Source organism: Barbus barbus (assembly GCF_936440315.1).
Source record: "Barbus barbus genome assembly, chromosome: 45".
In the NCBI taxonomy this organism is placed as follows: domain Eukaryota; kingdom Metazoa; phylum Chordata; class Actinopteri; order Cypriniformes; family Cyprinidae; genus Barbus; species Barbus barbus.
In genome coordinates, this window is record NC_136723.1 from 7,782,648 (window position 1) to 7,797,961 (window position 15,314).

Here is a 15,314-nt window from a genome sequence, read left to right on the forward strand (position 1 = left end):
CACTTTTGTTTTCAAACATGAATTTTGTGAATTTTATGAACTTTTATGAACCATTTCTAAATGTTTTATATCATGCTTTGTCAGCTATTATACCAGCTTCATAACGCATTCATTTTTTATTTCATTTAAAACATTTCATTAATATATGATATGAATTATTCAGCTTATAATATGACCTACTGCAGAATATATGCAGTGCTATAAATTATTAACCAGTTCACCAAATAACGAAATAATTCTGTCATCATTTACATGTCGTTTCAAACCGGTATTTCTTTCTTCTGCTGATCACAAAAGAAGATATTTTGAAGAACATTGGGAACCAAACAACATGGGTGCCCATTTTCTTAAATTGTAAACACTGAGACATTTCCCGAAATATCTTCTTTTATGTTTCATGGAAGAAAGAAAAGCATACAGTATTGGAATGACATCAGAGTGAATAAATTATGACAGAACTATTGTCCTTGCATTCCTGTAATGTAAAGTAAGGAAGAGTAAATCAGTGTCAGATTGTCACCTCAAATAAATCAATAAAACAAACACCACATATGGTAAATGCACTTGTGAAAAGGAAGAAGGAAGTAAATCTGTTGACCCGCCTGAGACTCCACCTGTGATGCTTGACAGAGTGAGGATGAGGGATGGTTTAAAAGCACGGCCGCTCCATCCACTCAGTACAACACACTCAGAGCCTTGAGTCCAGAACCAGAGAGACAAAGACCTGTTACTCAGGTGAGAAATGCAATGTCTGAATCTTCTCTTTAAATTATGCATGTTTTTTTCTCTAAGTTTAATTGCACTTATTTTTAAACTCTGTGAATCTTATTGCAAATGCAAAGAATGTATTTAGAGTAATTAACTGTTACATTTATTTGATAATTCTCACGTTTTCTTTCATCGTAATTTTTTTTCAGATCATTTTAGAATAAATTCTATTGGTATTATTTTTTCTGTGCCACTTAAAATGTAAAATAGGTTTGTTTGAAAACTGCTAAGTTAGATTAAAATGCTATTGTATACTGCATACATTTTATTTAAAAAGTTCATTACTTTTAATTATTTTAAAAGTTATTTCATCATATTTTTTTTTTTACTTTAGTATAGAGTCATTTGTCAATAAAATTGTTGAAATACATAAAACAATGAAATTTGTCATGAACATAGTCTTTTATGTGCTCATTCTCTAAATGTCTCAATATATGTTTCAGAGATGAATCTTCACACTTTTCTTTTTGTGGTGGGATGCTGTTTTGCCCTTTCATTGGGTGGTAAGTATACCAATAATCATGCAATCAAAAATCTAACTGCTAATGAATAACAATATAGGATAGATAACATCAAAACACATGTAAATCTTTTTTCTGGTGCAAGAAATGTACAGGTTACAGGCTTCACTAGAATTAGTCATTATTAGATGTAATACGGTTTTCTTTTTTTAGCAGAAGAAGAAAGTCCTGGGAGACGTTTCATTCTAGATTCGATTGAGGAAGCAAAGAAAATCGTGGATGCTGCTTACAAGTATTCTCGTGATGAGTGAGTAATGTTTATAAGAATGTTGCTCAATATCCCTGTTCTGTCATGCCAGTTATTGATCTAATTATTTGTATAAATCTCCGCACTTCCAGGAGTTTAGCAAGGGTGCGCAGAGATGTCATCAAGCCTTCCGACAAGCTACGTCTACTGAAACAGCCAGCTAGAAAGACACGAGAGGCCGTGAGAGCTGCCGACTACATGGAGCAGACACTCAGGCTAATCAGTGAGAAAGCCCATCATATACACAAAAGGTCCATCAATGCTACAGGTATGAAGACAGCATGCTGCAAACTTGCAAAACTCAGTTCACATCTATCACTGCCTGATGTTCCATGCTTAAGACTGTGTTTTCTCCTAGACCTGCTGACTCCAGATGAGCTTAACACCACTGAACGTCTGACAGGCTGTGCAGCTCAAATCCAGCCCCCATCTTGTAGGACCACACCCCTCATAAACAAATATCGAACTATCACCAATGTCTGCAACAACCGGTCAGTCTTTCCCTCCTTATTCATGGCAGTCTTTTTTTAAAGACTCAGTGTTTGCCTAGCTAAACATCTTACTTTATAATTCCCAGGAGGAACCCACTCCTTGGTGCATCCAACACTGCTTTTACTCGTTGGTTGCCTGCTGAATATGAAGATGGCATCTCCCAGCCCAAAGGGTGGGATCCCAACAAACTGCACAATGGTGCAGCGCTGCCCCTGGTATGATGGACATGATTATGAATAGTTTACTTGACAATCAATGAGGCCACCAATCAATTAACAATGTCTGAATTCTGTCTTCCTCTTTGATTTCAGGTCAGACTGGTTTCAAATCGTATTCTAAGCACGGCAGATGCTGACATAGAGAGTGATCATGAGTTTACCTTCATGCTCACCATCTTTGGGCAATGGGTTGACCATGATCTGACTTTAACGCCTACCTCACCAAGCATCAGATCCTTCAGCAATGGCCTCAACTGCGATGAGAGTTGTGAACGCTCTGAACCCTGCTTCCCAATTCCGGTCAGTCAAGGATTGTCCGTCTGTCAATGATTGTCCCACTCTTGTTCTTGTATAATAACAGTCTTTCATGCTATATTTAATGTCTGAACACAGGCCCCTCCAGGAGATCAACGCCTGAGGCCTGGCACCTGTCTCCCTGTCTTCCGTTCATCACCCGCCTGTGGTTCCGGGAACACTGCATATATGTTTGGTGGGAACCCCAAAGTTCGCGAACAGATCAATGCTCTAACAGCTTTCCTAGATGGTGGACAGATTTACGGGTCCGAGGATGGGCAAGCAAAGGAACTTCGAGACCTGACCAATGATGGTGGTCTTCTACGTGTCAATAACCAGTTCTTTGACAATGGACGAGAGCTTTTGCCTTTTACCAGTGTAAAAAGCAACATGTGTGCCACGCGCAGGAAAACCTTCAATGACACCACCCTTACAGAGGTGCCTTGCTTTATTGCAGGTCAGTAACTTGTGCCTTCATAATGCAATTATCAGGCATATTCCTAGTCTAGAACAGGGGTCTCCAACCATTCTCCTGAAGAGCCACTGTCCTGCAGATTTCAGCTCCAATCCCAATCAAACACACCTGAACCAGCTAATCAACCAGGGTTGGAACTGAAGTCTGCAGGATGGTACTCTTCAGGAGCAGTGTTGGAGATCCCTGAAATAAAATGTATGGTATATGCCTATTATTTTCACAACTCCATGTGGCAAATGCTAATGAACTCTCAATGTGTGTAGGGGATGGTCGTGTTGATGAAAACACTGCACTCACCTCAATACACGCACTTTTCTTGAGGGAGCACAATAGATTGGCTCGTACCCTCCGTGTGCTCAACCCTACCTGGAGTAGTGAAACCCTCTATCAAGAGGCAAGAAAAATTGTGGGTGCCTACAACCAGGTAAAGACAACTAATGGAAACTGTATCAAGCATAAGCAGTAACATGTGGAGTACAAAATATATATGCATGATCAACCTCTCCTTTCTCTTTTAGATCTTGGTGATTAAGGAATACTTGCCACATATTGTGGGCCCTGATGCTTACAATAGACACCTTGGACCATATCCAGGTTATGATGAGAATGTGGACCCCACCATTGCGAATGTCTTTGCCACTGCAGCTTTCCGGTTTGCCCACCTGGCCATCCAACCCATGATATTTCGTCTTGATGAAAATTACCAGAACCATCCTCAATTTCCAAGTGTGCCCCTTTACGAGGCCTTCTTTTCTCCTTGGAGGGTGATCTTTGAGGGTGAGTCTGTGATGCTTGCTTCAGAATAACTAAAGAGTCTTGCATCTGCTACAATTGTTCTCTTTCAATCTTACTTTATTTCTGCTTTTCTTCTTGCTTAGGCGGCATTGATCCTCTGCTTCGTGGACTGATTGGTCGACCAGCAAAACTGAACACACAGGACCACATGTTGGTGGATGCTCTTAGAGAGAGGCTGTTTGCTTTTACATCCCACATTGCTTTGGACTTGGCTGCCCTCAACATGCAGAGAAGCCGTGACCATGGTATACCAGGTAAATATTCTGGACTCGTCCCTTTCAGAACTCTTTAAATCAGGGGTGTCCAGTCCTGCTCCTGGAGGGCCACTGTCCTGTAGAGTTTAGCTCCAACTCCAATCAAACACACCTGAACCAGCTAATTAAGGTCTTGCTAGGCATACTAGAAACTTCCATGCAGGTGTGTTGAGGCAAGTTGGAGCTAAACTCTGGTGCTCCAGGACCGAGTTTGGACACCCCTGCTTTAAACCCAACCATGTGAAGCCAACCCGACTTAATGCTGCATTATCACTCCATGTGCTTGTCAAGATTCAAGATTTTTATTTGTCACATACACAATTATACAGGGTATAACCAGCAGTGAAATGTAGGTCAGGTCCGCTCCAAGGACAGTGCAATTATAAAGTATACAGATATTAAGGAAAAGAAAAGTAGAAAAAAATAAGAGAATAAAATAAAATAAAATATAAATATAAATATAAATGTGCAGGTCAGTATGTTGTTGACTTAAATAGTAATAAGAGGAATGTGCAAAAAGTTGTACAGGGTATTTAAATAGCTGCAATATGAGGTAGAGAAAAATTATGAATAGCTATTGATATGGTGATATTTACATGGAGTCATGTGATGTTATGACATGGAGTTAGAGTTTAGGAGCCTGATGGCCTGGGGGAAGAAGTTTGTTTGTGGAAGAAGACTTACTGAATATCCATCTGTTTTTCTTCCTTATAAGGCTTTAATTCATGGCGTCGGTTCTGTGGACTGTCTGCCCCTCGGAATGAGCAAGAATTGGCTGTGGTGATGAACAACACTGAATTGGCTCGCAGGTTGCTTGAGCTTTATGGCACCCCTGAGAACATTGACATTTGGTTGGGAGGCGTTGCTGAGCCTTTTGCTCCTGGTGCTCGTGTCGGTCCTCTTTTTGCCTGCCTCATCTCTACACAGTTCCAGCACATTCGCCAGGGGGATAGGTAAATATCTCTATGCATTTAGTCCAATCCTTCACCTGGAGGGCCACTATCCTGCAGAGTTCAGCTCCAACCCCACTGCCCTAATTAACCACACCTGAACCAGCTAATCAAGTCTTCAGGAAACTTCCAGGCAGGTGTGTAAGGAAAGGTTGGAACTAAACTCTGCAGGACACTGGTCCAGGAGCAAGACAGGACACCCCTGATTTAGTCTGAGACTAGGGGCCTGTTTCATAAAACAAGTTTACCAAATAAGACAAGCTTATTTCAGTTAGTCTGACTTATTTTGAACTAAATCAACTGACAATAAGTCAGACTAACTGAAATAAGCCTGACTTATTTGGTAAACTTGTTTTATGAAGGCCCTAGTATGTGTTTGAGAGGTGTTAATGCCAAGTGTCATGGTGTGTTCAGGTTATGGTGGGAGAACCATGGAGTGTTCACCACCAAACAAAAAGCATCACTGGCCTCTGTGTCGCTAGCCCGCATCATCTGTGACAACACCGGAATCCTCAGAGTTCCCCGTGATCCTTTCCGTTTCACCAGTCCTGCCGATTTTGTTAACTGTGGGGACATCCCAGCCTTTGACCTCTCCCCTTGGATTGAAACCGGTAAGGTGCCAGATCAAAAGAGCTCTTAAATGCATATATGCGACACAGTCATACATAAATCTTCCTCTGACTGCAAATTCCTGCCTAAGCTTCTTGCTAGCTTTATATGTGCTTGGACAGTATTTAATTTTGGTAGTATAAGCACATATCATGTATTGAAGAAAATTTTTAATCTGTCCGCATGCATGGTCACCACAATTTGGCTCACCTGTAATTCGGCATTTGACCTTTCAGGTGATGGTGGCATCCACATTTCAGACAATGAAAATGAGGTTAGACAAGTGTTTGTTTTCTCCTAAATGCAAGCAAAAAGAGCAAGTGATTTTGTTTTGCACATGACCTATAATTGAGTTTAAAATGGAAATGACTGCAAATCTCTAAACTGGACACAGTTTAAGTATCTTCTTTGATCTGCTTTGCTGTACACTGGATTGGTGCAGTGACATAGATTAATGAATTTAAAAGTAACGAATATCATGCAGTGTTTCATGACAGCATTCGGACTGCACCAAACCTTTGTAAGCTGTTTAGACCTTCCTTCAGCCTTTTGCTTGCTTCAAGTGGTTTTGCTTGGGTTTGGGGCATCTTTTACATTTAAAACTGTGATTGGAAACAGTTAGGCTTATAGTACAATCATAAAACATGTATTCATTACCCCTCATATACAGATTCCTTCCAAGGGCCTCCCGGACCCAGAGGACCTCCAGGGGAACCTGGTAAGCTAGTCATACATCAAACATGCCCTCTAAATATGACTTAAATATCACTTAAAGATCATTTATTAAAAAATTTTATTTTCTCAGGTCCACAAGGTGTAGCAGGCCCCCTTGGACCTCTAGGACCTCCCATTAATACCACAGGACAACAGTCTGCCTTCTTTGCTTCTGTTGGCACCATCCTTCCTGTCACTGCTAAGGTTGTTGTGTTTAATCAGGTCCTTTACAATGGACAGAACCATTATAACCAAACATCAGGGCAGTTCTTCTGCCAGATACCTGGTGTATATGAATTCCAGTTTTCATGCCGAGGAACTCGGACTTTGGGTGCTGTTACCTTAAAGAAAAATGATGATGTACAGTTAACTGCTGAAACAATCAACCTTAATACACGATCATTAGCGGAAGGGAGCGCAGTTCTGAACCTGCAGAGAGGAGACAGTGTGTGGATAGAGGCTTCTCGGGGTGCTAATGGTATAGGCAGATCCAGCTATTTCTCTGGCCATATTATTTTCCCTGTTTGAAACTATTGCTAATGATGCATAATTTTTTTCCTTTCACATAGCTATTTTTTTATTATTATGAATGCAGTTGTGTACAAATGCACATATATATATAATATGATAGCTAAAAAAGTCTATAAAATGCAAACTGTAAAACTGCTATTTTTCCATTGTCTTTTTAAAAATTGATTCTTGCTGTATCGTTTAAGTAGTTGTCCTTTTCTGTTGTTGGTGGTGTGTTTTTTTATTATTAATAAAATGACTATGACTGTTAGCTATGCAAAATTAGGAATGCAGTTAGTCTTTGAATTGTGCATTGTTTAAAGCACAAAGCAGTGCTCATGCAATGACTTATTTCTTTCATGTACTGTATGGTGACATTTGTTGTTTTTGGTTTTGTTGTTAGATTGCAACAAAAATATTCTGTAGTCCATGGTGTGACAGTAATTTTTTGTGTTTGCTTTTAGCAAAGTTAAATAAATATATGAAATAAATGAACTTTCTGTTTCATCAGTTCATTATTAACCTTGTTCTACTTCTTAAATGGTGAGTGTGAATACACACCAAAAAGGGAAAATATTTTATATATAAAAAGGTCCAAATTAAAGTTCTGACTTGTCAACACAAAACATATCAATAAAGACAAATCGCTCTCAGTCGTTATGCTTTAAATGCTTCAGCTTCCCAGCATGCCAATGTCTGCTAACCTGGCTTGATTTCATGTGACAGAAATGGCACGGGGAAGCCTTTCTTCACAAATGTTAACCATAATGCACCACAGAAAACATTCTTACTTACAACATCAACTGAAAAGGGTTGCAGCAACATGAGGAGAGCAGGTTGGGGACATAACCACACTACCCACAAGCTGTTGGGACTTCTAATGTTAAGATAAAGAGTTACTTAATTTGTGCTCTTGTTAATAGAACTTGGTCATATTCTACTCTGCAGTAGCAAAACGTAATCTTACATTTACACTGGCTTAAAAAAATCATATGACTGTGTGTATTATATAAATGTTAGAGTCAAGTAACGTTAACTACATTAACATTTTTACATTTAAAAATTAGTCATTGAACTAGGAGAGCTGTTTAGACGAAGCAGCGGAGTTGTGGTGGAACAAACACAGCAGAGAAACTTTGAGGATAACACTCTCTCAACATTTATAACGTAGGAAAAGGAGTTGCAGGGAAGCTAAAGGCGGTTGAGCACGACTGCTCCGTGAATGGATCAGAGGTAGGTGGCTGGAATAATATGGATTATAATGAAGGGGAAGATGAAGAATGGGAAGAAAGTAGGAGACGGATGAGTGACAAAAGAGCCAAAGGGAATAAAAGAGTCAGAAATGAGAAAGATAATGGCTCAGAAAGTGAAAAAGAGGGGCAAGTCATGGTTCAAAAAGAAAGAGAGGAAAAGTATGTAGTCATAATAAGATTTAATGAAAAGAACCAGGAGAGTATGAAGAAAGTTAGCCCACTAGTGCTAACAACAACTCTGGCAAACATGATAGGGGATATAGAATATGCAAAGGTTCTAAATGATGGCAATTTATTGGTGAGGTGTGCTGATGCAGTGCAAATGGAAAAAGTGCTAAAAGTTAAAGAGATAGGAAAATGCAAGGTGGATAATACGGGAAGGGTGGGAGCTCGGATTGGAGGAGGAAGCACAGGAGTGATAACGGGGGTGCCAATAAGTGTTAGCATGGAAGAATTAAAAAGGAATATAAAAGGAGGGAAAGTACTTAATGTACAAAGATTGAAATCAGCAAAGGAAGGAGTGATGAGAGACAGTGAATCGGTGTCAGTAGAATTTGAAGGAGAACACGTTCCAAAGAGAGTATTCTTGGGTTTTATGAGTTATCCAGTAAGGATGTTTGTACCAAAGCCAATGAGGTGCTTTAACCGCCAGAGATTTGGGCACACGGCAAAGAATTGTAATAGGCAGAGAAGGTTTTCTAGATGTGGAGGGGACCATGAATATGGGAAGTGTGGTACAGGGATTCCACCAAAATGTTGCGGTTGTGGAGGTGCTCACAGTGTGGCATATGGAGGGTGTGAAATTATGAGACGGGAGACTAATATTCAAAAGATAATAGTGGAGAAAAGGATATCCTATGCTGAAGCTGTAAGAGTGTCAAAAGAGAGGGAAGATGGAATGAGAGAGCCAGTAGATATGGAAGCACAAGTACAACTTCAAAGAACCAATGATAGAATGTATGTGGGAAAAAGAGATTTAGTTACATTCAGCAGGGGTGATTAACAGCACTGCGGAAGTTAAATCAAAAAATGAAAAAATCCAGTTGATGGTTAAAGCTGCAGTTAATCATTTAGGACTGGTAGGACTGTCATGAGAAGAAGTGAGAGAGAACCTCACTATTCAGTCAAGCCAAGAAGCATCATGGGCTGGTTAATAATTTTAATGGTAATTCTTTTACAATGGATTGCTAGAAGCTTAATGGCTAATGGTCAAGAATTTAAGCATTTCATAAATGAATTAGAAGAGAAACCAGATGTGATGTGTATACAGGAAACATGGCTGAAACCAAATCTTGAGTTTGTAATACATGGGTACACTGTGTTAAGGAAAGATAGGATTGATGGAGGAGGAGGTGGGTGTGCCACATTTATAAAGCTTGGATTGACATATAGGTTAATAGAAATGGGAGTTGATCAGGAATACATAGCGGTGGAGGTGTGGGAAAGAGGGGAGGGGATAAGTGTTATTAACTACTATACCCCATGTAAAAGGTTGATGATTGATAACTTATTAAGTATTCAAGGACAGGATAGACAAAAAGTAATCTGGTGCGCAGATTTTAATGCGCATAGCCCTGTGTGGGTGGGAAGTACAAACAGATGCAAATGGTAAGATAATTGAAGAATTTATGGATGAAAGAGAATTGGTCAGTCTGAATGATGGAAGTGGGACTAGGATAAATTTAGTAACAGGAATGGAATCTGCATTAGACCTAACATTAGAGTCTAACACTCTGGCTGGAAGTACTAGTTGGGAGGTCTGGACAACAACTACACTGGGTAGTGATCACAGTATTATGCAGAGTAGGTGGGAGACAAGAAATAAGGGTAGAAGAAAGGATCCCAAAGTGGATATTTGGAAAAGCAGACTGGGATCAATTCAAGAAGATGAGTGAAGAAATAATGACTAGGATTGATACAGCTGGAAGTATAGAGGAGGTGAGTAACCAAGTTACTTCAGCAATCATAATGGCAGCGGAAGAAGCTATTCCTAAAGAGAAAAACAGAGGTAATCGAAAATTGGTGCCTTGGTGGAATGAGGAGTGTCAAAAGGCAGTTAGGAAAAGAAATAAAGCGTTCAAACTAGTAAAGAGGGGCCACAACATGCAGTCACTAATTCAGTATAAAAAAGCGCAGGTAGAAGTGAGAAGAACTATTCGACAGGCAAAGAGGGCGAGCTGGAGGAATTTTTGTAATGAAATTGGAAGATCAACACCTGTGGTTAAGGTATGGTCAATGATAAAGAGGATGGGTGGAGATAGGAGACAGTGGAAGTACCCAGTATTGATATTAGAGGAGGAGATAGGTGTCACTAATATGGGAAAGGCAGAAATCATGGCAAATTCATTTACAAAGATACACAGTTCAGAAAATTTATCAGAAAAAGAGAGAAGGAGAAGGTCAGTAACTTTGAAACAAAATATGCATGCGTTAAATAGGAAGGAAGAGACTGGTAGTATCATTGATGAGCCTTTTTCTCTGGCGGAATTGGTTAGAGCGATCAAAAGAGCAAAGCCTACTTCTCCAGCGAAGGATCAGGTGTGTTATGTAATGTTAAAACACCTTGGGGAAAGATCACTATTAAAGTTACTGAGGTATTTAACAAAGTATGGAAGGAGGGAAAACTGCCAGTTGCATGGAAAGAAGCGATTCCGATTAGGAAACCTGGCAAAGATCCAAGTAAACCCACAAGTTATAGACCAATTGCCCTAACATCTAAGTTGTGTAAGGTAATGGAGAGGATGATAACAGAGAGATTGTCGTATGAAATGGAAAAAAGAGGATTACTGGTAAGTTGTCAGAGTGGTTTTAGGAAGGGAAGGGACACAATGGATTCAGTAGTAAGATTAGAGACTGAAATAAGAAGGGCACAAGCAAATAAAGAGACTGTAGTTGCAGTATTTTTGATATTGAAAAGACCTATGATATGATGTGGAAGGAGGGGTTATTAATCAAGCTGGATAAAATAGGGATAGGTGGGAATTTGTTTAACTGGATAAAAGATTTTCTGTTTGGTAGGAAAATTCAAGTGAGAATAGGGGCAGAAATGTCAAGCCAATATGAGGTTGGGAACGGGACACCTCAAGGAAGTGTGATAAGTCCTTTGTTATTTATTATTATGATAAATTATGTCTTTGTAAATGTTTCAGAAGACATTGGAACATCATTGTTTGCAGATGATGGGGCAGTGTGGAAAAGAGGAAGGAATATAGAGTATACAATAGGAAGGTACAGAAAGCAATTGATAAAGTGGTAGAATGGGGTTATGACTGGGGATTTAGGTTCTCAATAGAAAAGGCTCAGACAGTCTTTTTTACCAGGAAAAGAATTCAGGAAGAAATTAAGTTAATGATGTATGGGAGAGAGTTAGAGAGGGTAAATTCCATTAAGTTTTTGGGAGTGATTTTAGACGCAAGGTAGACATTTGCAGAACATATAAAGAAAATGGAAGACAAGTACAAAAAAGTAATTAATGTGATGAGATGTTTGACAGGAAGAGAGTGGGGAGCCAGTTGTTCATCGCTTAAAAGAATATATGTGGCTCTGATAAGATCAGTGTTGGATTATGGTAGTATAGTGGTTGGGTCTGCAGCTAAGTCTCTTTTAATGAGTTTGGAGGTTATTCAGAATCAAGCTTTAAGAATTTGCTGTGGTGCTTTTAAAACTTCTTCAGTACCTGCCATACAAGTGGAAATGGGAGAACTGGCACTGGAATTAAGAAGGATTCAACTGATGGCTAATTACTGGGCAGGATTGCAGGGCCATAATGACTCGCATCCCATGAAAGCAGTATTGCAGGATTGCTGGGAAAATGGAAGGTTAAAGGAAAACTTTGGTCGAATTGGAAATAATGTAGCAAAAGAGTTAGAAGTATTTAATCTGAGAATAAGCCCTACGGTAGTTATTCCAGAGATTGCCCCTTGGAAGATGACATGGCCTGAGGTAGACTGGTTTGTGTTTGAGGAAAAAAGGAAAGCAAAGAAAGAAGTTAATCTGAAAAGCATATTTAACGATCGAGTAGTTGGAAACTATAGTGAATTTATGCAGATTTATACAGACGGTGCTAAAAAACCAGAGACAGAAGAAAGAGGGTTTGGGGTGGCAATTCCAGGGAAAGAAGTAGAAATTAGTAAAAGAACATCTAATAATTTTGGGGGTATATACTGTAGAGATGATGGCAATTTTAATTGCTTTGCAATGGGTGGAAAAGGTAAGACAGGAAAAGAGAATGTAGAAGTGCAGGTTAATGTTAGCAAAGCAGAGGTTAAAAGCATAATTTGGGAGAAAATCAATAAAAGGTGGCAAGACAGGTGGGATAGAGAGGAGAAAGGGAGGCACTTATACCAAATTCAGAGAAATGTTAAAGAGGATAGGGTGGGAAGTAGGAATAGGAGAGAAGAGGCTGTGATGACGAGGTTAAGGTTGGGACACCGTTCGCTGAATAAAACACTAAAGATGATAGGGAGGCACCAGACAGGGTTGTGTGAGGGATGTCGAGAAGAGGAGACGGTGGAGAATAAGCTGAGGGAGATTGGGGTGCAGGAGGAGGTCACATTATAAGGGTTATTAAGCACAGTAAATGGGACACAGAGTAGAATATTGATGTCTTTTTCAAGGGAGGCGGGAGTTTTCAATAGGATTTAATGGATAATTAAAGTTTGTTTTGTGTGTGTGTGTGTGTGTGTGTGTGTGTGTGTGTGTGTGTGTTTATTTGAGGGGATTGAGTGTTATGTAAGTGTAGGAAAGGGAATAGACTAAGTTTTATTATAACCTATTATCTGATCCACACTCCGGAGCAGAGGGGGGCGGTAATGCACCAAAAAGATGGATGCCAACCGCCGTAAAACGGGAAAGAAGAAGAAGGCGGCAGCACATCGATTCGAGACAGATCCAAAGACGAATATTTGTTTGTGGAAGCAAAAGTCTGCAAAAAAAAAAAAAAAAAAAAAACCGGCCAGATGACTTCCACTACTTGTGTTTTGGTTAAAGACTGTCTTTCGCTGACTAAGAAGAAGAAGAAGAAGAAGCCCGTCACGGATCTGTCTTCACGAGCAGGTCTCGTGTTTCCCGTCGAGCACTTTCAGCAAACTTTCACGGACGGAAAGCTCCCGAAGACAATCGACAAGCAAGCGGCGGTGTTTCTCGCAGGTGTGCTGGAGTTCCTTGTGGCCGAGATCCTGACTCTGGCGGGGCAAGATGCTGTACTCAATCACTCAAATAAGATCACATTACATCATCTTCCTGGACTGCAGGACAAAAAGAGATATGCAAAGTTGTTGAAACTGTCTAAAGATAAGGAGAAAGCGGTCGGTGTAGCGGTGTAGGTCACTGCACTCTTCTTAACTTCGGACTGAATGATGCACGAGCATTTATTACATATTCAGAGCTGTTTTTCATACAAACACTGTTCAGTTCTTTCTCCTGTGTTTTGCTTGACATGGTTTCAACGCTTTGCTTTACTGCACTTATTCATAGATTGTTTTTTGGGGCTGTGCAATCCTTCTTGAGCAAGAATTTTAAACTTTAATATTTGTTGGAAATAAACGTTGTGAAATCGGAACTTATTCGCATAGTGGTGTTGTTTTAATGTTAACAAAAGATCTCCACTGCTGCTCAAGAAAAAAAGGATAAATATTAAATATAAAAGCACACTTGGACCACAAATCAGTTTTCTAGGCGTTTCCAGCAAACTAGAAACTTAACTATCCTTAGAGCAAGTTAGAATAATATCAGTTTAGGATTAACCATGTTTAGGGTTAGATACTGTATTTTTATGAGCATCACAAATGTCATTTATTCCCACTTCATAAAAACGACTTAAATGGCCCAGTTGCATTAAAAAGGTATACTACTGTATCAAAAATATATATTTTTTGCCATTTATTGCTCTTATTATACTTGCCCATACAATTAATCTATTTTGTAATTTGTGTTTCTGAATGCCCCTGTCCAAATTCAGGATCCTTAAAATAATGTAGGGAGACTAAATTGATTGAAATAGTTTTAGTTCACAAAAGTAAAGAACAAAGTGTGGGATTTAAGGTATTTTCAAATATGAAATGTTTTCAAAAGTCAGTGATTTGAAAAGTGAACATGAACCGGATGCTAGATGCTGATAGTTACAGAACTTTGCCAACAGGTGGCGCTAGTACTACACCATAGTGAAAATTGACTGGGAGTGTTTGGAATAGCATATTCCATATAAATATTACTCTCACAATAGCATGTATATTGCAAAAAGTGCAAATGTCTTTTCTAGTGAGATGGAAGAGATGTTTAAAAAACAGCTTTTTTTAATTTTTGCATTATACTGATAAATTATTTTTTACATAAAATTGCATTAAAAATATTTCCAACTCATTGTTTGCTGAATTGCACATGCATTATGAGGTAATCTGACAAGTACATATATATATATATATATATATACACACACGCACGTAGTCAGACTTGTTGGTACCCATGATAAATATGACCATAGAAGGCTGTGAAAATTAATCTGCATTGTTAATTATTTTGATCTTTTATTTAAAAAATTCACAAAAATCTAACCTTTCATTGGAGAATAAGAATTTAAAATGGGGGAAATATCATAATAAAATGTTTTTCTCTAATACACATGTGTTCACCGAACCCATCTTGAGTGTTTGCTGCTAAAACGCTCATTTTTTAGTTTCATCTGACCATAGAAGCCAGTCCCATTTGAAGTTCCAGTCGTGTCTGATAACTGAATATGCTGACGATTGTGTTTGCATGAGAGCATTTTCTTGATTTTTTTTTCTTGAAACCCTCCCAAACAACATGTGGTGATGTAGGTGCTGTTTGATTGTTTTAAGGTTTTCTGACCCCGAGACTCAACTATCTTCTGCAATTATCCAGCTGTGGTCCTTGGAGAGTCTTTAGCCACTCAAGCTCTCGTTCTCACCGTGCATTAGGACGATATAGATACACGTCCTCTTCCAGGCAGTTTCGTAACATTTTATGTTGATTGGAAATTCTTAATTATTGCCCTGATGGTAGAAATGGGAATTTTCACTGCTCTAGCTCTTTTTTGAAAGCCACTTCACTAATTTGTGAAGCTCAATTATCTTTTGCTGCACATCAGAAATATATTATTTGGTTTTTCTCATTGTGATGGATGAATAAGGGAATTTGAGCTTTGTTTTCCCTCCTATTTATATTTCTGTGAAACAGGAATACATGGCTGGATAATT

The 15,314-nt window shown here is 39.1% G+C and overlaps 1 protein-coding gene across 1 annotated transcript; it reads left to right on the forward strand.

Annotated features, from left to right (window-relative positions):
- Positions 1–1,213: 1,213 nt before the first annotated feature.
- On the forward strand, positions 1,214–6,865 carry LOC306864094 (eosinophil peroxidase-like; the record flags this gene model as incomplete). Its single annotated transcript, XM_079407807.1, has 14 exons — positions 1,214–1,271; positions 1,443–1,536; positions 1,629–1,804; positions 1,895–2,027; positions 2,114–2,243; positions 2,340–2,546; positions 2,640–2,997; positions 3,279–3,439; positions 3,534–3,792; positions 3,894–4,064; positions 4,780–5,017; positions 5,429–5,625; positions 6,294–6,341; positions 6,429–6,865. The coding sequence occupies 14 exons, from the start codon at positions 1,214–1,216 to the stop codon at positions 6,863–6,865; spliced, it is 2,667 nt and encodes an 888-aa protein (XP_079263933.1).
- Positions 6,866–15,314: the final 8,449 nt, after the last annotated feature.